This window comes from Scyliorhinus canicula, chromosome 21 (assembly GCF_902713615.1).
Source record: "Scyliorhinus canicula chromosome 21, sScyCan1.1, whole genome shotgun sequence".
Lineage (NCBI taxonomy): Eukaryota > Metazoa > Chordata > Chondrichthyes > Carcharhiniformes > Scyliorhinidae > Scyliorhinus > Scyliorhinus canicula.
The window spans coordinates 39,625,824-39,653,217 of record NC_052166.1 but is presented as its reverse complement, the minus strand read 5'-3'; the positions used below and the strand labels follow the sequence as shown (position 1 = coordinate 39,653,217).

Below are 27,394 nucleotides of genomic sequence, written 5' to 3'. Positions count from 1 at the left end.
CCACAGTCCAAAGATGTGCGGGTTAGGTGGATTGGCCATGCTAAATTGCCCGTAGTGTAAGGTTAATGGGGGGATTGTTGGGTTACGGGTATACGGGTTATGTGGGTTTAAGTAGGGTGATCATTGCTCGGCACAACATCGAGGGCTGAAGGGCCTGTTCTGTGCTGTACTGTTCTATGTTCTATGTTCTAAAGAAAATCTCACGATGAACAACAGCTACAACCCCATCACTTGAAATCTTCAAGACCTATCTTTAGATTATTTTAATCATCGTGATTACTACATCAGGAGATCATGTCTGACGCAGCTGGCACTAACGACATAAATGTTGGCTGAATACAGATGTTAAATGTGACGCCAACATAACCAAGTCGAAGCAGAAAAAGTCTGGATGAATGTCATTTTCAGGTTGGCAAACTATGGGCGCGATTCTCCGCACCTGCGGAAAATCGCGAAGTCGGCCGTGAAAACGGCAGACTTTTGCGACGGCCCGACACGGCCCAGTTCCCGAGGTATTCACGTCTGGGAAATCGGCTAGGAATGGGGCCGCGTCAATCACGTGCGTGATGACCCCGGAACGCGGCGACGATACGAACACACCCAGGTGACGCCGCCCGACGCCGTAAAAAGGCGCGGGCGAGCACAGAAACTAGGCCAGGATGTCGGAGCTCATGAGAGCAGCCCAGCGATTCGTTGAGGCTGACGTGGAGACGCTGCTCGAATCAATCGAGCAGAGGAGGGGCATCATCTGCCCGCGTAGAGGGCATTGCCACCCTGCCAGCGCGGTGCGCCAGGCCTGGCATGAGGTGGCTGCTGCCGTCAGTGCTGTGGGGCAGACCCCTCGCTCTGCAGAGCAATGTCAGAAGAAGATGCACGACCTCACCAGGGCTGCCAGGGTAAGTGCCAAGAGGGTGCCCCCAGGTCACAACCATCCCTCCCCCTTTACTTAATCACCCACCTCCACCCCCCCCCCCCCCCCCCCCCCCGGTGCCGGGGGGGGGGGGGGGGGGGGGGGGGGATTGGGGCAGAGTGAGTTGAGGCTGGTTCACAAAGTAGTCACAGACCCAGCGCTCTGGCCCCTGTGGAGAGATGCAATGGTCTTATTACAACTTGACCCCCAAATTGTGCCAGTATCTTAACGGACTGCTGATACCTGCCGTATTGTAATGATCTACTATGCCCCCTCCCCCAACAGGACAAGACCGCTCACAACACTCGTGAGCGGAACAAGACTGGAGGGGGTTCGCCCATCCTGCACCCCCTCACCATGTTTGAGCAGAGGGCACTGGACCTTGTTGGGGGATCTGCCACCCGGGAGATCGCGCAACGCGAGGTTGGCGGAGCTGCAACAAGTGAGACAACCCTGCATGACAAACACCCCCCCCCCCCTCCCCCATCCTCTGTCCCTTCACACCCTGCCCACTTGGACACCTCCCCCATCCTCTGTCCCTTCACAATCTGCTCACTGGGACACCTCCCCCATCCTCTGTCCCTTCACACTCTGCTCACTGGGACACCTCCCCCATCCTCTGTCCCTTCACACCCTGCCCACTTGGACACCTCCCCCATCCTCTGTCCCTTCACACCCTGCCCACTTGGACACCTCCCTCATCCTCTGTCCCTTCACACCCTGCCCACTGGGACCGTCCAGTGCCCGGCCGAGCATATCTAAATAACCCGTTTCATTCTCTTCCCTAGGACGTGATGCCGAACGACCAGGGCCGTCTGCCTCCAGGCGGGCACAGGCATCTGCCCCCACCTCACCCAGGGCCGCACAACAGAGGGTGCCCGATCAGCGGGGAGTCCCATCCTCCCCAACCGAATCTGTGGAGCAGGACGCCCAGAGGGCGGCGAGAGAGCAAGAGAGAGAAATGGCCCGCAAACGCCCTGCGGCCTCTCAGCGGGCCGATGACATAGAGGAGGCGTCAACCCAAGACGACCTCGAGCTTGCGGCACAGCTATCTCCCACACCATCCACCATCCCAGAGACACTCACCCCGGTTGGCCTATTTAGTGATGAGGCTCCTGGGTCACAGTCTGGGTCACACATCACAGCTGAGCAGGTACAGCAGGTGGAGGTCGGAGCAGCCGAGGGCCCGGACTGGCAGAGGCCAGGCCAGGCGCAGCATGCAGCTGGCTCCCAGACATTTTCCGAGTTCCTGGAGTTTCTCAACCCACCCGCACAGCCGATGCATCAAGAAACCCAGGGACACAATGACGGGATGAGGGCTGTCTTCCAGACTCTACAGACGCTGTTAGAGGAGTCGAACCGCGTCCACGAGCAGGGAGTGGTGCCACTCATGGCAGCAACCCAGGCCGACACCGCACGGGTGGCATCCGCGGTGGAGGCAATGGGTCAGGTTATGCAAGGCGTTGGGCTTAATGTGCACCCGTCATCCTCGGCCCTGGACAGGGTTGCCCTCTCACAGGCAGCAATGCGCCAGAGCCAACACGACATTGCTGGCGCGCTACAGGCCTTGGCCGAGTCTCAGCAGGTCATGGCCCAGTCGCAGCACGCCATGGCACAGTTACAGCAGTCGATGGCACAGTCCCAGCAGTCAGTCGCGGAGAGCATCAACCGCCTGACACATGTGCTGGATGGCGTCGTGCACTCACAGGTTGAGATCGCACAGTCCCTGGCGGGAATGTCTAACTCCCTGGACTCCATCTCTGCAAACCTTCGGATCCTGGTGGATACCATTGCAGGCCTCCAGGATTGGCAGCGCCAGGTGTCGGTGGCGCGACGGGGCACCTTCCCGCTCGCACCTCTGTCCCAAAGTGAGGCCCGGGGCCACCGGGCTCCCCGAGGGAGGAGGAGGTTTCGGGGCCCGTCCCATTAACTTCATCACGGGACGTCCCGGAATTCTCGGCCTCCCCCCGTCCCATCCCTGGTGCATCGGGTGGGCAGCAGGCAGAGCAGAGTGGCACAACGTCACCCGAGACACCCGCAGAGCAGCCTGGCCCATCAAGGCCGGGTCGCCCCAGAAAACGCTTGCCAAAGAAGAAACAAGTCGAAGGGGGCGATTCGCAGCAGTCCTCCTCCACTCCTGCTGTATCATCTGGGGAATCACTTCGACGTAGTGGTAGGGCCCGTAAGGCAACAAAGAGAGACACTGAGTAAGTTGGCACGGGTGAAGGGCACAGTTTAGTTGTAGGGGCTAGGGCACCTGTAAATTATTATTCACATTAAACGCACTGTTCCACCTTACTTGTAATACCATGCGATTGTTCCACAGCCACAGGAATCGTGATGGTGACCGAGTGTCGCTGGGGTTGACGAGCGGTGAAACTTCGATGCTGGGTGTGCAGTCCCTTCCCCCCCACCCCCTCACACAGCTAGCCCATGCGGGCACGTGATGGAGTGTCCGTGACAAACTCAGCGGCCACCAAGGTGGATGGTTCAGCTATTGCCATGGGTCAGACTCTCTCTAACGATTCTGAGCTCACAGCTCTTCGCAGAGCGGGCTGTCATCATTCCACATGGCACTGATCACACCCGCTGACACAGCCATCAATGTTGTGCCATACCGTCTGGACCCAGTGGTAAGGGTGATGTCGAAGTGGAGCAGTGTACACTGAGAGGGGGTGGGGGGAGGGGGGGGGAGGGGCTGTGGTGGTGGCAGTTGTGTGTTGACCCTCTGCACGACTAGCAATGCAGGTGGTGGTTTAGTGTTCAGCGGAGACGTCGCATGCGACGCGTGAACCGTGCTGCCACCAAGGCGTCGCGTGCCCGCCGTCCTCGCCGGGTCCGTCGTGCCGCCTCCTGGACATCACCAGCACCTGGGTCGTGTCTGCGTGCTGCGCCCGCCACTCCGCCAGCCTCCTCCTCCTCCCTCTCCTCCTCCTCCTCTGTGCTGGCACCACTGCCACTGGCTTCTCCCTCCGCCTCCTGCAGCAGGTCATCTCCCCTCTGCATCGCGATGTTGTGCAGCGCACAGCAGACCACAACAATGCGAGCGACCCTGTCGGGCTGGTACTACAGGGCCCCTCCGGAGCGGTCCAGGCACCTGAATCTCATCTTCAGGAGGCCAAGGCAGCGCTCCACCACACCCCTGGTTGCTCCATTGGCCTTGTTGTATCGTGTTTCCACATTGGTCTGAGGCCTCCGTATAGGCGTCATCGGCCAAGACCTCAGCGGATAACCCCTGTCGCCTAGCAACCAGCCCCTCAGCTGGGGGGGGGGACGTCCCTCAAACATCGCAGGGATGTACGACTGCGCCAGTATGTAGGAGTCATGCACACTCCCTGGGAACCTTGCACAGACATTCATGATCCTCATGTGGGGGTCGCATACCACCTGGATATTCATGGAGTATGTCCCCCTCCTGTTTGTGAACACCTCCCTGTCCCCTGCAGGCGGGCGCATGGGGACGTGAACACAATCGATTGCCCCCTGCACCGTCGGTATCCCGGCCACGCTGGCAAATCCACGAGCTCGTGAGTCTTGAGTTGCTCGGTCCTCGGGAAAGGTGATGTAGCGGTCCGCGATGGCATAGAGGGCGTCGGTCACATCCCGGATGCACCTGTGGACCAATGACTGGGAGATCCTGGAGAGGTCCCCGCTCGGAGACTGGAAGGAGCCGGTCGCATAGAAGTTAAGAGCGACCGTCACCTTGATGGCAACCGGGATCGCGTGTCCTCCCCCCGTTCCACGTGGGGCGAGGTGCGCCACGAGGTGACAGATATGTATCACCGTCTGCCTACTCAGCCGGAGTCTCCTCCTGCAGGTGATGTCCGTCATTGTTAGGAAAGAGATCCCGACACGGTACACCCTCGGCCTTGGTCGTCGCCTCTGGCGCTGTGGCTGCACCCTCACTCTCTCCTCCTCCCCCTCCTCCTCCCCCCCATGCTGCTCAACGACTGGCAAATCCTCGGCCCATCCCTCTGCTGCTGCAGCTGGCCCTGCATCCACTGCGGGTTGTGGCTGTGGATGCTGCTGCATCTCCAAATGCAGTGCAGCGGTGCCAACCACTGCACAGAACATAGCCGTTCTGTTCGCAAACATTGTGCTAACCTACAGAAGGGTGGTGGGGGGCAGAGAAACGGGACATGTTAGACGGAGGTTAGTCGACACCTCGGCAGCCGCCTGCCACGGGATACCTGTGTGTCCCGGTGGCCTGGTCGCGCTGCTGACACGCGGGCAGCCTAACCCCAGGTCACTTTCTGCATCCAACGGGCAGTTAACTACGTCCTCTTCACCGGTGCGTCAGTGGCCTGTGGCCGTATATCACAGGGCAACCAGCGGCCGTGTCCTCGTGACCGGCACGCCATGGCATGGTGGCAGACATTTTGTAACGGGGTTGGACGGGTCACTCGCTCACTCTCTCCCTACCCCCCCCACTCCCATTCCCCCCCTCCGTCTCCCCCACCCCCCCCTCCGTCTCCCCCACTCCCCCCTCAGTCTACCCCACTCCCCCCCCCTCAGTCTCCCCCACTCCCCCCTCCGTCTCCCCCACTCCCCCCTCAGTCTCCCCCACAGTCTCCCCCGCTCCCCCCTCAGTCTCCCCCACTCCCCCCTCTGTCTCCCCCACCAGTCTCCCCCAGTCCCCCCCTCAGTCTCCCCCACTCCCCCCCTCCGTCTCCCACTCCCCCCTCCATCTCCCCCACTCCCCCCTCAGTCTCCCCCACTCCCCATCTCCGTATCCCCCACTCCCCCCTCAGTCTCCCCCACTCCCCTCCCAGTCTCCCTCACTCCCCCCCTCAGTCTCCCCCACTCCCCCCTCCGTCTCCCACACTCCCCCCTCCGTCTCCCCCACTCCCCCCCCTCAGTCTCCCCCACTCCCCCCCTCAGTCTCCCCCACTCCCCCCTCCGTCTCCCCCACTCCCCCCCGCTCTGGACCCCCCTCCCGTTCTCGGGGATGCCTTCCCCGTTGTGGCCAGTCTCCAGCAGTGCGCTGAGCGGTGCGCTGAGCGGTGCGCTCACCTACTCGAAGCTCTCGTCAGCCAGCATGACTGGTTGACGAACTTGAAAAGCAGGTGTGTTGGCCGGCATGAAAACATTGCGTGATGACGTCGGGACTTCGGCCCATCCGGGCCGGAGAATAACGGGGAGCCAATAAGTTGTGATTCTGGTCGTGTCGGGGGGGCTTTCGAGGCCTTTGCCGGGAATGCCGATGTGTAGTTTGTGCGGGGTTCGGAGAATAGCAGAAGGGCGTCGGACCGGCGTCGCCGTGAAAATATGCACGGCCCGCTATTCTCTGAACCGGCGTGAGTGCGGAGAATCGCGCCCTATAACTAGTAGAGTGCCACAGAGATCACTGCTGGGGTCTTAACTATTGTTACAAATGTGGGATTATATAAATTGGTTATGTCTTATACTGCCCCACCCTAATTTAAGTTAAACATAATGTCCTGGAATAAGGGATGGTGATCATACTGAACTCTGCCCAGAGATAGGCCAATATGATTTAGTTGTCATGGTACCAGAGACCCAAGCCAAAAACACAGGGAAACTCTGCCAGTTCTCACACCACACCACAAAAGAGGGGTAGCTGATGTCGCTCAGATTCAAACAGACAGAGACCCTCCAGAAAGGGAAACTGAAAACAGCTGCTGCTGTACCAAGCAAAGGAAAACATTGTTTTGCGTTAGCCAATTAAAAGTATGGCAAAGAGACGTATCTTACTGTTCGGGGGGGACTTATGGAGGTTCAAGACCCAGGAGTCACCTTGCGGCTGGAAGTCAGTTTGAGGATACTCAGAAGATCAAATGAAAGGACACTGGAAGACTTGTCCTGGTGTGGCAGGGAGAAAGAAGTCCATTGAAAATCTAGGAGGCTAAGTATGTGCCGAGAAGATGGCATACGTTCAAACAGATCATCATGCATTTTTGGTGAGTTGATGAATTAATGGGGAGGTAGCTTTTCTGTAGTTTACTGTATTAGTCAATGTTGATTTTAGTTTGTTGCAGTAAAAGTCTTAAAACATAAAATTGTTCATGCAATTCTTTTCGTCAGTCTCTGTGAAATTCATTATCTCTATGGGGTCATATTTACAATTTATATGAACAATCTTGATAAAGAGACAAAGTGCATTGTAGCCTAATTTGCTGACTGCACAAAAATAGGTGGGGAAGTGTCTGCAAAAGAATATGGATAGATCAAGTAAGTAAGCAAAAATTTGGCAGATGGAATACAACTTGAGAAAATGTGAAGTTCCCCACTTTGGTAGGAAGACTGGAAAAGTAGAATATTATTTAAATGGAAAGAGACTGCAATACAGAGGGATCCGAGTGACCTTGTACATGGAACACAAAACATCAGCATGCAAGCACAGCAAGTCATTTGGAAGGCAAATGGAATGTTGTCCTTTATTGGCGAGACCACACCTAGACTACTTCATACAGTTTTGGTCTCATTATTAAAGAAGAAATATTGGAGGCAATTCTGAAAGGTTCCTTTGGTTGGAAATGGCTGAGCAGATTAAGCCTATACTCAGTGAAATTCAGAAGAATGAGAGGTAATCATATTAAAATATTAAAATTCTGAGGGGACTTGACAGGTTAGATGCTGAGAGAATAAGTCCTACTGGAGGAATCTAGAATGAGGGGCACAGTTTCAGAAAAAGGGGTCTCCCATTTAAGATGCAGGTAAAGAAGAATTTCTTCTCAAGTCGTTAGTCTTTAGAATTCTCTGCCCCTGAGAACAGTGGAAGCTGGGTCATTGAATATATTCAAGGCTGATTTACAGATTTTTGATCAACAAGGGAGTCAAGTACTACAGGCGAGCAGGCAGGAAAGTGGAGTTAAAGCCACTATCAGAATAGCCATTATTTTACTATGCAGTTTAGGTGGATTTGCTATGATCAATGTGCGAGGTTACGGGAATAGGAGAGGGGTGCAGGGCTAGGTAGAGTGCTCTTTCGGAGGGTCAGTGCAAACTCGATGAGCCGAATGGCCTCCTTCTGCACTGTAGGGGGATTTTATGGACACAATGGGATGATTGACTCATGCTCCTATTTACTGTATCTTTAAATCACATCTTGCCACACAACATCCAGCATTTATGTTTAGATATGAAGATGTAATCCCGGGGCAAGTTTGAATGTGTGCCAATGCCTCGGATGTAACTCCAAAAAAATTCCTCTTCCTCATTCAATTTAGGAGTTGCATCGTAATCCCTAAAGGAATTATCATGCTAACCACTTTGCTTGTTATAAGTGACGTGAGCAACTGAGAGCAAAAGCTGTAGTAAAAGAGGAAAACCTGTTTTAATGAATAAAATAAGGAAAAAAAAACTAATAGACACTAAATAAAGATTAAATTGTACCTTATTAATTTCATATTTATTGAAATTGTTGCTCCTATAAATGGTTGGCGCATATTGCCTCTTATAAGAGGTGACTCAAAATCCATGTCTACATACACAATAACATCATCCAAGGATGTAACAACAGTACCCCCTTGTGACCAGAGCTGCACATTTGAGGTTTTCTCATGTGTACATCTTCAATCTATCTGAAGATGAACAGTGCAAACACTTAGTGAGATAAGACTTTGAGATGAATTGCCAACGTGCTTTACTTCATATTTAAATTGACAACTTCTTCTTACATTCCAATCACCTCTCAACCTATGCTGTCTGCCCTCCTATTTAAAAAGAATCTGACTACTGTTGGTCTCTATGTCTGTGTTTTAATTCAAATTGTGCATATTCAGAAAGGAAAGGCCTGCCATAGCCCATAACAAGCATTTGAGGTCAGCGTTTTCCAAGCACAATGGGCTGGATTCTGCGATCGCCAACGTCATAATCGCGTTCGGCGACCGGCCAGAGATCGGGGCTTTCATGATGCTCCCTGCCACGTACGCCGTTCCACGTATCGACAGCCTCAGGACATTGCCTGAGGCCTGCCCCCCGATGCTCCGCCCCCAACTTGCCAAGTTCCTGACGCCGTCGGTCACGTGTGGTCTCATCCGTCGGGAACTTAGTGTGGTTGCTGCGGACTCAGTCCAGCGCCGCCACAGTCGGGGGAGGGCTTAGGTGGATTTGCTATGATTAACGTGGAGGTTACGGTAATAGGACAGAGGTGCAGGGGTAGGTAGAGTGCTCTTACGGAGGGTCAGTGCAGACTCGATGGGCCGATTGGCCTCCTTCTGCACTGCACTGCACAGCAGGGGGGACTTTATTAGGGGCTGGGGGCACTGTGGGTGGTGATCCGGGGGGCACGAGATGGCCAAAGGGGGGCACTATTTAGCGGACCGGGTCCGCAAGCAGTCTCCGCCATGTAGCACGGCACCGTTGTGGCACAGACCCGGCAATTCTCTGGGGTGTATCGGCAGCTAGAGCCAGGTGCTCTACGCTGTCTTGCTGCTAGCCCCCAGCAAAACGGGGAATCGGTGGCCGTTCTGCGACATTCTTTTTAACACTACCGTTCCCACGCCGGCGTGGGGGACATAGCTTCAGAATCGGAGAATCCAGCCCAATAACTGGCATATTTATCAAGGCAAATGAACATATGAAAATTATAGGCAAGAAAGTGCCCACACGCCTATCTATTATGCCCCATAGATTTGTCATGTTCTGTGTTTCACTCGCCCTACCCATGTAGATCCACGTCATATCCTCAAAGGCAAAAAAAATAACCATATCAATAAGGGCACAAAATCTGTAAAATTTCGGACAGCCCATAATGTGTCTTTGAAAGAGTAATTCAATTAGTCATATTACTGTGCTCTTTCCTTATAGCGGTGCAATTATTTTTCTTTTCAAATATATATTTATATATATGGAATTCTCTTTTGAAAATTACTCCTCAATCTGCTTCTAGCCTCTAATATCCTTTCGTGTAATGTATTCCAGATCATAATAATTCACAATGAAAAAGAAATTACTGGCATCTTCCATTTATTCTTTTCACTATTACCTTAAATCAGTGATCTCTGTTTAATGACCCTTGTACCAGTAGAATCAGTTTTTCCCTAACTAGTCCATAAAAACCCTTCATAAATTTAGTACTTCCATTAAATCTTCCCTTAACCTTCTTTGCTATAATAAGAATGCCAACCCAACTAATTAGAGCCTTTCTGCATGTCCGCGGTGTTTTAAACTAGGCATTAATCTTGTGGCCGCCTTCTGCATCATTACCAAAACCTCAGCATCACTCACCACGAGGGAACACCAAAACTAGGCACAATATTCTGAGGGCAAAATGGTATTTTTTTAAGTGAACTGTCCTATGATTGGAACCTAAAACCTTGTGTGCTTTATTATCAGATTCAAAGCTTCGATCATTAAGCTTTAAAGCACAATGCACTAAAACACACAGATCATTTGCATTCACCACTGGCTTTAATTCTGTTCCCGGTAAGGTGTAAGTATATTCAAGTGAAGGAGAATGGCATGGGCCAAGTGGACCAAGTGTCTGTGGATGAATTCTTGGATCAGAATGATCAAAATATCATAAATTAGAGAAAAGCAAGGTACAATCAAAAGTACAACTTCAAAATTGGAAAAGGGCTAACGTCAATGGCATGAGAAGGGATCTAGCCAGAGTAAAATGAAAACAAAGTCTGACAGGAAAAAGTATAATGGAAGAATAGGCAATCTTTAAGAAGGAGATGTTTCAGGTACAGGTGAGGAAGATACCAACAACAGAGAAAGACAGGTGTTATTATCGGGTTAGGGACCAGTAACTTTTTGTTGGAAGTAAACAAAGCTTGAAATCTCAGTTACCCACAGGAGAATAAAGCCACAATATTCCACAGTTTTAAACAATATAAACTTTGTAATACAAATTTACAATAGATATCTTATACTCTAACATTCAGAATTAGCATAAGATAAATAGAATTAACAGGCAAAATGTGGTTAAACACACAACTGCGCATTAAATCGCAGATGTAACTAAGACAAATCCCATGGATTTCTCAGCAACCCAATGTCAGTGACCACTGTGTCACAAAACCTCATTAAAACTCTGTACCCTCAAATTGGATCTCAACCTCGCACTTACAAAGATATCCTCTGAATTGCCCTGGAAGTCACTCCAAATCGGACTGCCTCAATGATTGTTCACCTCACGATGATTCAATCTCTCTTCCTAAGACTGCATTCCATAGGATTCACAAAGCTACATCCCTGCCTTTAATTACCAGCCCACTTCCAACTCTTTCGCAGACTGCTAGCTTCATTAAGTTGGCACTGCCCTTGTGTTTCTCCAAACTCCAGGCCCCTGGCTACACAGAGCTATAACTGGCTCTACGGGATTTCTCTGAGCCTTAACTGCCTTCGGCATGGAACCAGTGACCTTCCACCACCTTCACAGCTCCCCAAGGCTTCTCTGAGCCCTAAATGCTTGGAGCCTGCTAACGGCAGCACCTTGTTGATATGGGGCCTCCTCTCCCGCTGCAGAACACTCACTTAAATTGAAACGAGAGAACCTTCTTAAGCTTCACCTATCTCCAGGGCAACATAGCCTTTCAGAGCTCACGGAATGCGTTTAAAATAATTTAGCTTTAACTCCCAATACAAAACATCTCTTTGGATTGCGCTTCTTTGCAAGCAGTGTAGACATCACTCCAGCTCTTCAGCCAAGTAAGTTCACCATCTGTTTTAGTATCTTATATTTCTACCTGGTATCCCCTTAAGTTAACAAAGCCTCAATATTTTAGACTTCAAACTACTTTGGTTGTATTTATTCAATTTTCTACAGTAAAACTTTAAACTTCTCAGAACTAAACATTAACTGTAAAATATTAACATGGACCATAAACTGAATATTTATCAAACAGGGCTCTTTGGGTGAAGAGGGAGATAGAAAACATGCATTTCAGGTGAATTTCTAGAAGCGGGATCCAGACCAAATACTATAATAGCAAAAGTGAAGAGGAAAATAAAACCGACTAAAAGAGAATATGAGATTAGAATGGCAGTTAACATAAAAAGGAGTTGGATTTTATCTTCTCCCGCCGGTGGGTTTGAAGGCAGGGAAGGTTACATAAATTCCACCGAGTGACCTTTCCACTGCCTACCTGACCAGTTATGGGCCTCATTCTGCTGATGCTGGTATTGTACCCCCGGAAGGAAAAGCACCATGCCATGCAAGTAGCCCAGCAGCATTAACTGCGCAGGTTGGTGTCGGACAAGGGAGTATCTCCTTTCTGGACCCTGGGCCTACAAGAGGTAACCTCACAATGGTCAACACCACCATAACCTTACAGCTGCTTTTTGGATCTGGCCCCGAGCCACCCTTGCTGAGACCCCAACCGCAGACTTTCCTGGGGCTGCCTGTAGTCCGACCACAATGCAGGGGACCACGATGCTCTGTAAAATCCAACCAAGGGAACCTATAAATCTTCTATCAGTGTGTTAATAAAGTCGAATTGGCAGAATTAATGAATGGGGTGAAAATTGAGAGGAAGGATGGTTTCCATCCTATGTTGCTAAGGGAAGTGGGAATGGAGATAGCAGAAAGGCTTTCCCTAATTTTATAATTTTGCCATAATCTTCTAATGTTCCTGAGATACAACATGACAACCTTATTCAAGAAAAGGTGTAAGCGCTTTCCTAATTAGTGCAGGCCAGTCAGTTTATGGGCGGAATTCTCCGAGCCTCCGCTGAAATCGCGATCGGTGCGGGGGCGGAGAATGGGCGTTGATGCCATAAAAACGGCGCAACGCTGCTCCCGCGATTCTCCAGTCCCCAGAGAATCACCGCGAATTGTACGCGTGCAGTCTATGCGGTGTGGGTAGGGGGCCATTGACTAGGCCCTGTGGCGATTCTCCGACGATAAGTGGCCGAGTTCCCAACAGTGTGGTTCTAACCACGTTTTGCCTGTCGGAAAAGGGGGCGGTGGCTGCGGACTCAGTCCGCAGCCGCACTGGTGGGGGGCGAAGGGATCCTTCTCGGGGGGGGGCCTCAGGGATGACCAGGCTAGCGATCGGGGGGCCACCAATCCGTGGACGTGCGTGATCTCGAGGGGGCCTATATCTTCGGGACGCTCCGTGGCGTGAGTCCTCTATGTTGCGCGGGGCGGCCACCAAAGGCTGCCGCCGTGCGCATGCACGAAATCCTGACCAGAAGTTCAAGGCTCCACATAGGCAGGCAGAGCTGCATGGAGTACACCTGCTAGCCCCCTTCAGGTAGGAGAATCACTCTGGACTTTCTTCTATAGAGTGTGAAGGAACAGATAACTTTGGGGTTCATGTGCATAATGTTTGACGGTGACATAACATATTGACAGAACAGTTAGCAGATCTTAGGCATCATAAATGGAATTAACATGTATAAAAGCAGACACGTTATGCTGAACCAGTCGCAGTCGCCATACTTTAGGAAGGATGCAAGAGTATTTGAGGGGAGATTTTCCAGAATGTATCCGAATTTAGCTAGGTTAGGTTAAAGGAACTGTGACTGTTTTCCTTCGAAGAAAATCTGTACCCATTTCCTGATGGTACAACGACTATGGGGACAAAAGATTTAAAGCTTGGGCTAAGGGACACGGTGGCGGGGGGAGGGGATGTGAGAAAGAATGTGTTTACATAACCAGTTATAATGACTTGGAACTCACAGTCCACAACAGTGCTAGAAGAGGGAGACCTTCAATGCTTTCAAAAGGAAATTGAACAGGCACTTGAGGGAAATTAACTCATAGGTCTCTGAGGGTAAAGTAGAGAATGGGACTGACCAGGTTTCTCGAGAGAATCTGCATTGATTTGATGGATCAAATGGTCTCCTTCTGTGCCATAATGACTATGATTTTTTAGGTTATTTGCCGGTTGACTTCTACTGCTCTGGATATTGTTCTTGAAGTGTCTGATCGTTTCTAAAGTTGCTGTTAGGTAATTTCAACATTCTGAATTCTCCCTCTGTGTACCCGAACAGGTGCCGGAATGTGGCTATTAGGGGTTTTTCACGGTAACTTAATTGCAGTGTTAATGTGAGCCTTCTTGTGACAATAAAGATTATTATTTAAGTCTGATTGGAATTGCAAGGAGTGCAAAAGACTTTATTTTGCCTTCAAGGTTCCTGCATAAACCAAGTCATTCAAGACCAGCTTGAAGTTGCTGTATTCTTCTTGAATTATAACATAAGAGGGGGAGCAGAGGTCACACACAGGAATGCTAGTTGCTGGAAAAGGGGATGGGAAGAATATGGAGAAGGGTCCTCAGTAAGAAGTCATATCCGCTTCGGGTGTTCAGGTAGAAACCATCCCAAACTTAACCTTAGCAACAAAGAGCATGTCAGGCTTCTCCGCTCTCCTCAGGAAGTCCTCACTGAAATCTGGCATTTGATGCAGACACAACCGCAGTCTCAGAGCAGGCAGAGGTCAGCATGGCCAGTGGCTATGAAGGTGATAGTGGCCTTCCAGGCTAGAATAAGAAATACTTGCGAATCCCACATTTTGCCATCCACACATTCAGAAGTCACTGAGGCTCAATATTGCATTTCTTCCTCTCTTATCAGGGAGAAGCATATCCCAAAACACAAGGGTTTGTGAGGATTGTGGGCTTCCCCATAGTGTAGGGTGCCCCTGACAAAATGCATGTCACTTTGCAGGAACCACGTTTCAACTGTGAGCTGTACCGCAACCAGAAGATGCAGATCAATGCCTGATATCTTGGTATCAATCATGATGTCTTCATTCTACAGCAGTCCATCTGCACTTGAAGCACCCACAATAAAGTGGGAGATATATCCCACCTGGGCTGAGAGGCTTTCCTATTCTGAAGATTTTGAATCTGTTAGTTAAATCCTCGTGATCTATTTTTATTCCATCTAATCATGTATCTCCTTTGCTTCTCCACAGGCATCATCCTCTTCTTTACAAAACCTACCGTTTTGATATGTTTAGAAAATCTTATTTTGAGCTTCCTTTTATGTTAGTCATGAATCTATTCTCAAACTCTCTCCTTGCTTCTCTTATCTCCCTTTTTATGTCTCCATTGTACTTGGCACATTCAGCTTGATTCTTTACTATATTATGAAACAGACAATGGGCCTCGTTTCTGTCTACTTTATAACCCCTGTGGCATCAGACATGCAGGGAGCTCTAGCTTTGGATACTCTTCCTTTCCTTGTCATACAAGTGTACTCTGAACCCAAAACATCTCCTCTTTGAAAAGCTCCCACTGTTCACCTATCCATCAACATCTTTTTCAACTTATTGAAGTCAGCCTTCCTTCAGTTAAATATGATTTCTCCTGATTATACCTTGTCCTTTTCCATAACCATTCTAAATCTGATAAGATCACTCTTGCCAAAACGTTCTTCCACTGTCCCACTTTATTCCCCAGAACTAGATTAAGCACAGCTTCTTTCCTCATTGGGATTAAAACACAATGATTAAGAAAGTTCTCTATATGCATTTCAGGAATCCCTCCCTATCTTTGTCCTGTATACTATTACTATGCCTGCCTATATTGGGATAATTGAAGTCCCCCACCATCACTACTCTATAGCTCTTGCATTTTTCTGAAATTGGCCTGAAATTTTGTTCATTTATCTGCTTCCCATTCTTTGGTGGCTTAAAGTATAAACCTAATGTAATAGCTCCTCCATTGTTACTGAACTCTAGCCAAATACACTCTGTCCTTGTCCCTATCAAGCATGGTACCAAGGATTATTTTCGTGATATTTTTACAACGACAATTGCTTTAGCAACATTTGCACCTGATAGGGCGCTGGCGATGTACAGGCATTGAGGAGATGACGGGTAGCATGTGCCGCAGGAGATGACGGGTAGCATGTGCCGCAGGAGACTCCGTCTCAACAAAGAGACAATGCGGACGTGGTAACCCGTGGAGGAGGAGAACCCCCGCTCCCCATGAAGGTCACTGCAGCCCTGAACATCTATCCAACCAATTCATTCCAGGGCTCGAGCAGGGACTTGTGTGGCATTTCCCAAGCTGCAACACACAAATGCATCCACGAGGTTACAGTTGCTCTGCGTACCGGGCATCAGACTTTATCAAGTCTGAACTGGACCAGGCCCACCAAGATGCCCAGGCACAGGATACTTCGCCATTGCCAGGATAACCCAGGACTAAGGGTATCGCACCCTGCACCGGGTATCAGAGAGTGCCCTTTATTAACACAATGGGGTTCCACTCCCTGAATGTACAGCTCGTATGCGACCTCCACCTCTGGATCACACACATGTGTGCAGGCTTCCAGGGAGCATTTAATGACAACTACACCTTGGGATAATTGGAGATCCCCGGTGTCTTCAATGGGCACCCCAGGGTGAATTGCTGGCTCTTGGGGGCTCTTGGCGCTGAGATGCTGGCTGATAACACCAGTGCGGAGACCAGGGACTAACTCAGAGACCTGTATAACGAGGCCCATCTTGCCAACCATGCTGTCACTGAGCGGTGCATTGGCCTGTTCAACATGTGTTTTTGCTGCCTGGACCGCTCTACTGGTGCATTGCAGTACACCCCCCAAAGGATCTCCCGTTTTGAGTGGTCTGCTGTATCCTCAACAACCTGGCACATTAGTGGGACACTTGGTGTAGGAGGGGAACGAACATACAGCCTTGCCCGAGGAGCAGGAGCTGGACCAGAAGCTGGAGGATGAGCCCAGGGAGAAGCCATAGGAGGTGCCGGTGATGGAGGACAGGCGGCGGCAAGGGTCTGGCATAACTGGAGGACCAAGGAGGCCTTCATTCTCGCCCAATTCTCATAGAACTACAGCTCACGCCCTCCCACGACAGCTAACCCCCTCCCCGGCATTGCTCTGTCCCCCACAAACCCCCCTCCCGCATCCCCCTTCAGTCCCTATTTCTCCTCAATCCCCCCTCCCCCAATACCCCTCAACCCCAAACCCTCGTCCCCCCAATCTGCCCTCCCCCCAATCATTCCTTCCCCAAATCCCCCGTTCCCCCCATTTCCCCCCTTCCACGACCCTGAATCTACGATCTTCCCACACAACCCGTGCTCCAACTACACTGTTCAATCCTCCAAGGGTCTGTGTAACATCACTGGCCTGTGTCTGTACTGTCAGCAGGTCAATATACAAGGCAGGAGAGTGATGATAACTCTGATGATAACTCACTGTGAGGTGCGCTTTGTGCTCCTCAGTTTATGCCAAAGTTTGATTACTCTTCTTCTGCTAACAGCTTGCTCACACCCATCCTCTGAACTGGATCTTGGACCACTGTGCCCATTGGGGGGGGGAGGAGCAGAGGCCAACAAGGGTAGGGCTGCAGACAGGCCCGCTGTGAAGATTAATGTGACAGAGGCTTCACATCTATTAGGTGTAACATGTTTTAATTGTGGACATTTAAAATTCCTATTCCCCCACCTACAGAAAGTGACCACCCCCCCATGTCCACTCAGTGCTCCTCAATCTACTCAGTGCTCCTCAGTCTAGTGCTATGCCTAGGTGTGTCCGCACATTAGAGTGGAGGCAGCTAGCTGCTTTCCGTGCACGTGGCGTTTGATGCCCTTGCTGGACATCCTCTGGAGGGCCTGGAGCTGGAGGGCCCAGCCAACTTACCAGTGTCACTGGCATCACTGTACCATCTGTTCGGCCCTCTGCCCTTGAGATGTGCCAGTGGGGATGGGGGGGGGGGGGGTCATTCGGAAGAACTGGAGACCGGCGTCGTTTCCTTAGTAACACGCCCCGGGTTGGTCTCCAGAGCTTTCTCCTCCCTGAGCTGAGTCCGGGGATCCAGCAGACCTCGACTGCTGTTCCCGTCTCCATCTGATGTGCATCAGCAATTGTATGGTGCTCACCGAATTGTGCCACAGAAGCCTCTCCACTAACGTCGCCCACCGAGGAATGTGTCTCTACGCTGGTGGAAGGTGGGGTTGATATCTGTAACGCCTCAATAATAGTCTCCTCGGAGCACTCCTCCGAGGTGATGTCTTGGATGGTGATTTGGGAGGGGAGGTAGGGGGAGGGGTGTTGGGGGCGCGGGGTTGGGGTGGGCGGGTCTTGCGAGGCAATGGACAAGTGGTCAGTGAGAGTGGAGGATCATTTTGTCTGACATGAACTCACTTGAGATAAATCATCTGGGTGAAGGGGCAGTGGGATCCTCACCTCTGGGGAGCAGGCCAACCTCACTGTCGGGACTGCTCTCTCCTGGGCGAACCCCGTGATTTCAGGGCCTGTTCTCCATAGTCAGCACGGTAGCATTGTGGATAGCACAATTGCTTCACAGCTCCAGGGTGCCAGGTTAGATTCCGGCTTGGGTCACTGTCTGTGTGGACTCTGCACATCCTCCCCGTGTGTGTGGGTTTCCTCCGGGTGCTCCGGTTTCCTCCCACAGTCCAAAGATGTGCAGGTTAGGTGGGTTGGCCATGATAAATTGCCCTTAGTGTCCAAAATTGCCCTTAGTGTTGGGTGGGGTTACTGGGTTATGGGGATAGTGTGAAGGAGTTGACCTTGGTTAGGGTGCTCTTTCCAAGAGCCGGTGCAGACTCGATGGGCCGAATGGCCTCCTTCTGCACTGTAAATTCTATGATAATCTATGATAGTCATAGAGCCCGACAACACAGAAAAGGCCCTTCTGTCTATCGCATCTACACCGGTCAAAAACAACCACCTAACTATTCTAATCCCATTTTCCAGCACTTGGCCCATAACCTTGCGATCACAAGTGCACAGCTAAATACAACTTAAATGTTATGAGGGTCTCTGCCTCCAACCCCCTTTCAGTCAGCGAATTCCAAACTCCCACCACACTCTGTGTAAAAAGGTTTTTCCTCGCACCCCCGCTAAACCTCCTGGCCCCTTGCCTTAAATCTACATTCCCTGGTTTGGTATCCCTCCACCAAGGGGAAAGGTTTCTTCCTGTCTACTCTATCTATGCCCCTCATAATTTTGTACAACTCAATCATGTCCTCCCACAGTCACCTCTGCTCCAAGGAAAACACCCAAGTCGATCCAATCTCTCTTCGTAACTAAATCTCTCCAGCTTAGGCAACATCCTGGTAAATCCTGGTAAATCTCCTCTGCATCCTTACCAGGGTAAAGAGGCAGTGTGATCCTGGCCTCTGTGGTGCAGACCAACCTCACTGTCACATCCCTCCTACAATGTGGATTCCAGAACTGCACACAAAACTCTATCTGTGGCCTAACCAACGTTTTATATAGTTCCAGCATAACCTCCCTGCTCTTAAACACCATGCCTCAACAAATAACGGCAAGGGGGCCTGCTCTTAAACTCTATGCCTCGACTGATAACGGTGAGGACTCGAATCTCTGGTACTCTCCCCCTTCCACCACCCTATCTTGACACTTTCCCGCTTATCATGTGCTATCTTCTCCTGCGGGACAAAGAGCAGGAATTGTGGGCTTCTCTCTTGATGGGTCAGGTGGGTCAATAGCAGGTGGCAATTGTGGGCAATGCACCTGAACATGAAGGGGTTGTGATGGTGGGTGGCAGGGGATTCTGAGGAACAAGCACAAAGATCAGGGCCGGGATTCTCCAAGCCCATGCCGGGGTGGAGAATCGCTGGGGGCAGGGAGGTTTCCGCCACGACGCTCCGATGCCGATTCTCCGGTTGCCAGAGAATCGGCGCCAATCGCGCCCGCGCAGTCACCGCGGCGCCGGTCGGGGTCGCTGAAATAGGCCCCCGCGGCGATTCTCCATGGGCAAAGGTCCGCATGTCGGCATGGTTCAAACCTGGTACTACCCAGTTGGAGGGCGGACCCGCGGCCGCTCCGGCGATCAGGGCTTCCGATCGGCGGGCGGCCAGCCGCGATCTGGAGGGGGCCTACTTCCTTCCGCTGTACTCTCCCCGACATTTGCTCCGCTCCGGCCCTAAGACCGCAACCACGCCCATGCACCGGCACGGAGATGGCTGTCGCGTGCATGCGACAGCGTCGAGACTGCCGTCGCGCACATGTGCGGACCCGCGCCGGCCGTGCAGGGCCGCCTTTCGGCGCCGGAGCAGCGGGCAGCACTCCAGCACTGTGTTAGCCCCCTGAACAGCGGTGAATTGCTGGGCCGGGAGGCCCGTTGACGCTGGCATACACCACTCCGGTGTTTACGCCGGCGTCAACACTTGACTGGAACTTCGGAGAATCCTGGCCCAGATTTGGGGAGGGTGCAAGGTGTCAGCCAGCAATTTGGTGGGAAGGGGAATGGGACGGGAGGGGGGGCCGGGAGGTTTATGGGGTGGCAGACAAAACTGATATCAGGAGATCGGTGTAACAGCTCAGTGGAGGCTGTTGGTCATCTTCAGACAATGGATGGTAGTCCTTGCCATGCTGCCTGCACTGAGAGCTACTACCACCGCATCCCAGGCAGTATTAGTGACCCTGCTGCTGGTCCTCCAACCTCTTCAGGGATGCAGGATGTCCCATCTTGCTTCAATGGTATCAAGAAGACTGGGCCGGTTGGCATCCCCAAAGAAAGGAGCAGGTCTGCATGCTGTCATGCTTGAGTGTTGACTGGGAGTGAGTGGGGAGGGAGCATTTAAAAGTAGCTGGCCCTTGTTAGAGGCGAGACGCTGAGGCGCGAATCTGACGAATCAGACGGCAAGTCAGCCAGTAATGGCGAGAAGCTCGCGGGGGCTCAATTTTTGGCACTAAGAGCCGTTAAATGCAGACCATGATCTCGCCAAAGTGGCCATCGAGGAACACCCCGCCAATTACACCCAAAATGCCACTTCAAAATTTTTCTCTCAAATTGTGTCCAAAGTCTAAAAACAATTCCCTTCTGTGGGAGTAAATGCATATGGAACTCTAAAGTAACAGATGTATGAAAGCTTTCAACAAAATCACTCAGGGCCATGCTATGCGAAAACACCTAATTCAAGCATCACTGAAAAGCTGAAATATTTTGTACGTGACAATTTTTTTTGAAAATATAATCCATATAAAATAAAAGTGACAATATTAAATCTACATCAACTCGAGAAAAATGCCTCAACATTTGAAGAGAATAATTTTCCTTGAAGTGAGGGAATGACAACTTGTCAGGCATTGTCATGACATTGATAATACATTTAATGTCATGCACCGAATACTCCTGTTACTGAGAACGCAAGCTTATTTCCAGCTGTGCGCAAAAATGTGGACTGAAAAATTTTAATGACAATGTTCATAATGACAGGTGCTGCACACTAACGTTTCACAACCAACAATGATAGACTGAAATGGATACCTTGTAAAGCAGGTGGGAAAAAAACAGCGCATTATCTTATAATGCCAAAAAGAGTCAATTGAAATAGCTGAGTCACATGCTAAATTATTATGAAAGAAAAAAAATCTTATGTGCAAATAGCTGAAAACAAGTTTCTTTGTTATAGGATTTCCCTGACCTGTAAAGTTTGATGAAGTTACCTTGTCAAGTGTCACAGCTGTAAACTACACATATATAATAATGCATGGGTAATAATGAGAAATACTTACAATATGAAATGTTCATGAAATACGGGATTTTTGCAGTCTGACACAGTCTTCGTCTTCTGTCTGCATCCACGATCAGAGTCAGGTACCACTGACAACTTTAAGGCAAGAAAGACGAGTTATGTAGGATTGCAAATAAATAATTGAACTCAAAAGATTGAAAACACTGAGTAACTGTTGAAGTTCTATCAAGGTAAGGAAAAGTACTAAGTTGAGTGCCACAAGGCTTGAATTTCTGTTTCTGATTCATATAAATGTCCTGGATTCTGAAACGCTATACAAAATCATTAAATTGATTATGATACCTAACTAGCAGTGTCACTGGAACCGGTGGAGGATAAGGGAAAGAATGGAGTGAGGAGGCTGTTGAGAACACTGCTGATGTTAAATACAAGAGTCCCCAAAACCCAGAAGGGTAACTTGGAATGTTAGTGCTGTATATTTTCAATTTGGTATACTGTGAGAAAAATATGTGAACCAGGGAGAAATAGACAAATTGTTGTGTGAACAATTGACAAAAGTTATTAAATTAAAAGAAAAAAACACACGGCAAGAAGGAAACACTTAATACTTACAACACTTAATTACACAGATGGCTGTACACACAGTATTTCATGAAGTTACCCCATTGATGCCCAACTACCTATATTCCCTGATCTCTAAGACACCCCATTATTCCCAACCAACATTATATAATTCTATGAGCTAAATGTAGGAGATAATTACCATGCACAGGTTATTTGCCAAGTTTAGGGGAAAACTGTCTTCAGATTCAGCGAAGGCACAATTTGCTACTTCTTTTCAGGAGACCTGTTTCTGCAGTTGGGTGTGGCTGTGATGGCAGCTGTGACTGTTCCTTTCCCCAGTCATTGTGCTATGGATGTATCATTCTTTCCCTTTGATGATATCCACCGTGTGGAGTCGGCTTTGAGCATAGATGTGCCAATTTCCTTGGGCGGGATTCTCCGACAACCCGCGGGGTGGGAGAATCGCTGGGGGCGGCATGAATCCCGCCCCGCCGCTCCAATGCTGGCTGCCGAATTCTCTACCGGAGCCCTCGGGAGGGGGGGGGGGGGGGGGGGGGGGGAGGCCTGAACGGTGGCTAGGCCCGCGATCGGGGCCCACCGATCTGCGGGCGGGCCTGTGCCGTGCGGGTACTCTTTCCCTCCGCGCCGGCCTGCGTAAGGCTCTGCCATGGCCGGTGCGGAGAAGAAACCCCATGTGCATGCACAGGGAACACAGCAGCACTTCTGCGCATGCGCCTGAACACACTGGCGGTCCTACGCATGCGTCAACTCGCGCCGGCCGGCGGAGGCCCTTCGGTGCCGGCTGGCGCGGCGCCACCCCCTCCAGCGCCGGCCTAGTCCTCTGAAGTGCGGAAGATACCGCAACGTCTGGGTGGCCCGACACCGGAGTGGTTCACGCCGCTCTTTGGCGCAGGTACGGCTGCCCCGCCGATTCCGTGAGAATCCCAGCCCTTATCTCTCCACTTTGAAGTTACCTTTTCTATAACCTATTGTTTTCCTCTAGTTACATAGGTAACCATTTGCTTTTCTCACTGATATGCGAATTCACAACTCAAACTCTCTTTAGCCAGTTGCTCTTACCCACTCCCTGTTTTATTTTATTTTGCCCCAATTTCATTTTTAATCTAAATTTTTCCCAATTCTTAACAAGGCAGAGAGAATCAACAGAGACGCCAATCACGTAAAAAGAGTTGATGACCTAAATATTGGACTGTGCAGAAGTGCTAGAGAACACAATTCCACAAACTTCAAGTGCATCCAGGAGGACGCATGCCTTCTCTTACCGGCTCCGCAATAAGGTAAAAAAGAACTTACCTATCAGGAGTCAGCCTCCAACAGCTCTTCTAAAGATTGCTGATTTGGCTGTCAAGTGCCCAAGAATAACAACCATAATGGCATGCATCTGATGGGACAAATGGGGCTTAAAACAGGCATGAGGCGCCCTATTTGCAAATGTAACATTTCGAAGGCCCTTGATGCCAATACAGGAGCCTCTAGCAGTATAAGGATTGGTGCATTTTAAGCATGGTTTGCCCACCTGAATGCTGCCATGCCAGGTTTACATATGTAAAATGGACTTGACACAACAAATTTTGTGTGTTAAACAACCTTCAAATTATTAATAATGCAGACAAACAGGATAAAATAATGTGTAAATGTTGGGAGATGGTGAAGCCAAAGGAGAGCACATTTACAACAAAAGGATTAAAATAAAGCAAATGACATAAAATAATATTTTCTTTCAGTCAGTCTGTTGTAAAACGCACACCCAAAATGATCATAACCTGTTTTTTTCATAAATGCTGAAACAAGAAAGTTAAAAGGCACAAAATATAATGCAATTAATAAATTAAGAATTTAATTTTCAAATGTGTGGTTTAAGTTTTGTTGAGACCCTTATTTTGAACAACAGATATTTCAGTTACGGAGAGAAAAGAGCACACTTGCATTGTTTCAGCTCTCTAATCTACTAAAATTAATACAAAATAATCTGCATAACAGATTCTTGGCCAATTAACTGCTCTAAAATAAGAAGCATTGTCTGACTTAGTTCTGATTAGCTCTTACTAAGAAGACTTCACATTTCATTGTGGAACGTTTAAAGTCAAAGAGCATACCTTTGCATAAGAATCACAAGTGCGGTATTCTCTGCCCATAAGTCCTTTTGCTTCCATAACTAGAAAGCAAAATATTGTAACATAATTAACCCTCAGAAATATGAAAGACGTTGCTCTCTGTGTTACAGAATTAAATACATAGGGCTGGATTATCCGCCTCGCCACGCCACATTTCTGCCTCGACCCGCCGGCGGGATTCTCCGTTACGCCGGCCGGTCAGTGGGGATTCCCATTGTGGGGCAGCCCCACGCTGTCGGGAAACCCTCTGGCGCCTGCAAAATGGAGAATCCCGCTGGCGGAGAATCTTGCCCCATCAACTTTCAAACAATAATACATTTTCAAAAATAGTGACAATATAATCCTTAACAATGATAAATAATAATTTGGCAATGTTCAACTCAGACAATGTTTTTTAAATTTTACATTGTTCAAACTGAGAAAAGATAAACTATCCAAATCTATTTCAAGCAAATGCATTTTCTGGGTACAATATTCATATTCAAGTAAATGATCTAGTTCCGCTCAATAAGTGTAAATGAGCTTTTAATTTCTGAGTAGCCCAGATTCTAATGTAACCTATTTTAAGTTTTATTTCACAAAATAAACAACTTTTTCTCTGGACAATTTTAACATTTGCAAACTTACCATGAACAGCAATTTCCCCATCTTGAAGATGAACTGATAGCTTCAGCTGTCCTGTTAGGGACAAAAAAATAATCATACTGTAAAATGCTATGTTAATTTTAATGGCCACATCATCCTTTCTAATCCTATATACAGGCTCAATAGTTCTTCAATGCTGCTGCAGACGTGGTTTTGCTATTCTTCACTGCTTCCTCGTCTTCAATGTAAGAAATAGGAGCAGGAGCTGGCCACTGAAGCCTGTTCCACCACTCAATAAGATCACAACTGATCTTTTATATCACTCTAATTTCCTGCCTTATCCCCATATCCCATAATATTCAAAAAGTTATCGATCTAAGTTCTGAATGTACTCAGTAACTGAGCATTCACAGACCTCCTCCATGTTCTCATGCTCATATTCCAGTCCTTAACCTGCTGCAATGTCCCAAAGAAGTCCAATTCAAGCTTGAGCAACAGCACTTCATTCTCCAATTAGGCACTTTACAGCTTTCTGGCCTCAACATTGAGTTGACCAACTTCAGATCATGAACTCTGTCCCTCCTTTTTTTCCCACTGCAGTTCGTATCTTGTTTTCATGTTTTTGCTGACTGTCCTTTATTCTGCCATTGACTCTCACGCTGGAGCAATGCTTTGTTTCTTTACTACAATTTTCTGTACTTTACTTTACTATAATTTTCTATGTTTCTATAGGACTTGGGGTGAGGGGATCAAGCGTAAGTTGAAGGTGGTTTGTGAAGGGGCTGTTCTCGAGTGACAGCTTTACCCGAAACACTACTTACGTAGTGTCTCCCACCCATCCTCCTCCTCTAACCAAAAAAAAAGTTCTGTCCGTTGGCCTAGTTTCAGCCGTTCAGAGGAGGAGGAGCAGTCTCTGGGTGAGTATAAAAACTCACTTTAACCCGGGATCGAGGCCTAGTTTCGGGAGCCGTTCAGAGGAGGAGGAGCAGTCTCTGAGTGAGTATAAAAACTCACTTTAACCCGGGGATCGAGGCCTAGTTTCGGGAGCCGTTCAGAGGAGGAGGAGCAGTCTCTGGGTGAGTATAAAAACTCACTTTAACCCGGGGATCGAGGCCTAGTTTCGGGAGCCGTTCAGAGGAGGAGGAGCAGTCTCTGGGTGAGTTTTCAGACCTACCGGTAACTTCCTGTTTTCCACTTTTTTTTCAAAAGTGACATCAGAGGGAAGCTGTGATCTGATTGGTTGATAACCAATCTGCCCCAAATTTAAAACTCGTAAACTTAAATTAAACAAATTAATTAATTAGAGATGGCTGGTCAGGTGACGTGCTTAAGCTGCTTGATGTGGGAGCTGGCAGATCCCATTGCGAGCTGCAGCGACCACATCTGCAGTAAGTGTTGGCTGCTCGAAGAACTCCGGCTCAGAGTTGATGAGCTGGAGTCTGAGCTTCACACACTGAGGCACATCCGGGAGGGGGAGGCTTACCTGGACACTTTGTTTCAGGAGGCAGTCACACCTGTCAGAGTAAATAGTTTAAATCCTGCCAGTGGCCAGGGACAGCAGGGTGTGACTGCAAGTCAGGCAGGTAAAGGGAACCAGCAGTCAGGAACTCAGGAGCCTCAGCCCTTGACCCTGTCCAACAGGTACGAGGCACTTGCTCCCTGTGTGGATGGCGAACAGGGCTGCAGGAAGGATGAGTCAGCTGACCAAGGCACCATGGTTCAGCAGGCCATTCAAGGGGAGGAAGTAAATAGGCAGGTTGTAGTTGTAGGGGATTCTATTATCAGAGGGATAGATAGTATCCTTTGTGAGCAGGATAGAGGGTCCCGCATGGTATGTTGCCTGCCCGGTGCTAGGGTGCGGGACATCTCTGACCGGCTTGAAAGGATATTGGAGAGGGAGGGGGAGGATCCAGTTGTTGTGGTCCATGTCGGTACCAACAACTTAGGCAAGTCTAGGAAAGAGGACCTGTTTAGAGATTATAAAGAGTTAGGATTCAAATTAAAAAACAGGTCCTCAAGGGTCATAATCTCCGGATTACTGCCCGAGCCACGTGCAAATTGGCATAGGGAGGCAAGAATAAGGGAAGTTAACACGTGGCTGAAAGAGTGGTGTGGGAAAGAGGGGTTCCTTTTCATGGGACACTGGCATCAGTTTTGGGACAGGGGGCACCTATACCGTTGGGATGGTCTCCACCTGAACCGAGCTGGGACCAGTGTTCTGGCGAAAAGAGTAAATAGGGTGGTCAATAGGACTTTAAACTAGAGATTGGGGGGGAAGGGAAAGTCAGGGAACCAAGAGGTGAAGGAATCAGTGGGAAGCGTAGCTGCTTAGGATTACAAAAAATCACGAAAATACAGAGCTCAGGAGAGGTTACGATAGTCCCCATCTCACAAAATATGACACAGTGTATGGAAAGGCTCAGTAAACCAAGGTCCACCACACTAAGAAAACAAAAAGGGACAGTCAATAGGGAATTAAAGGTGCTATATTTAAATGCCCGCAGTGTACGGAACAAGGTAGATGAGCTTGTGGCCCAGATTGTGACTGGCAGGTATGATGTGGTAGGCATCACAGAGACATGGTTGCAGGGGGTTCAGGACTGGCAGTTAAACATCCAGGGATTTACAACCTATCGAAAAGACAGAGAGGTGGGTAGAGGGGGCGGGGTTGCCTTGTTAATTAGAAATGAAATTAAATCAATAGCACTAAACGACATAGGGTCAGACGATGTGGAGTCTGTGTGGGTAGAGTTGAGGAACCACAAAGGCAAAAAAAACCATAATGACAGTGGTCAGGACCAGGGGCACAAAATGCACCACGAAATAGAAAGGGCATGTCAGAAAGGCAA

The 27,394-nt window shown here is 49.4% G+C and overlaps 1 protein-coding gene across 2 annotated transcripts in view; it reads right to left on the bottom strand.

Moving 5' to 3' along the window:
* rgs3a (regulator of G protein signaling 3a) overlaps positions 1-27,394 on the bottom strand; it is a 325,379-nt gene that overhangs the window by 228,119 nt on the left and 69,866 nt on the right. For both annotated transcript variants that reach the window (XM_038781674.1, XM_038781675.1), the window contains 3 exons: positions 24,588-24,638; positions 23,943-24,001; positions 21,302-21,396 (listed from right to left, as the gene is read on the bottom strand). In XM_038781674.1, coding sequence (XP_038637602.1) covers positions 21,302-21,396; positions 23,943-24,001; positions 24,588-24,638 — 205 coding nt within the window. The remainder of the gene's footprint in view (positions 1-21,301; positions 21,397-23,942; positions 24,002-24,587; positions 24,639-27,394) is intronic.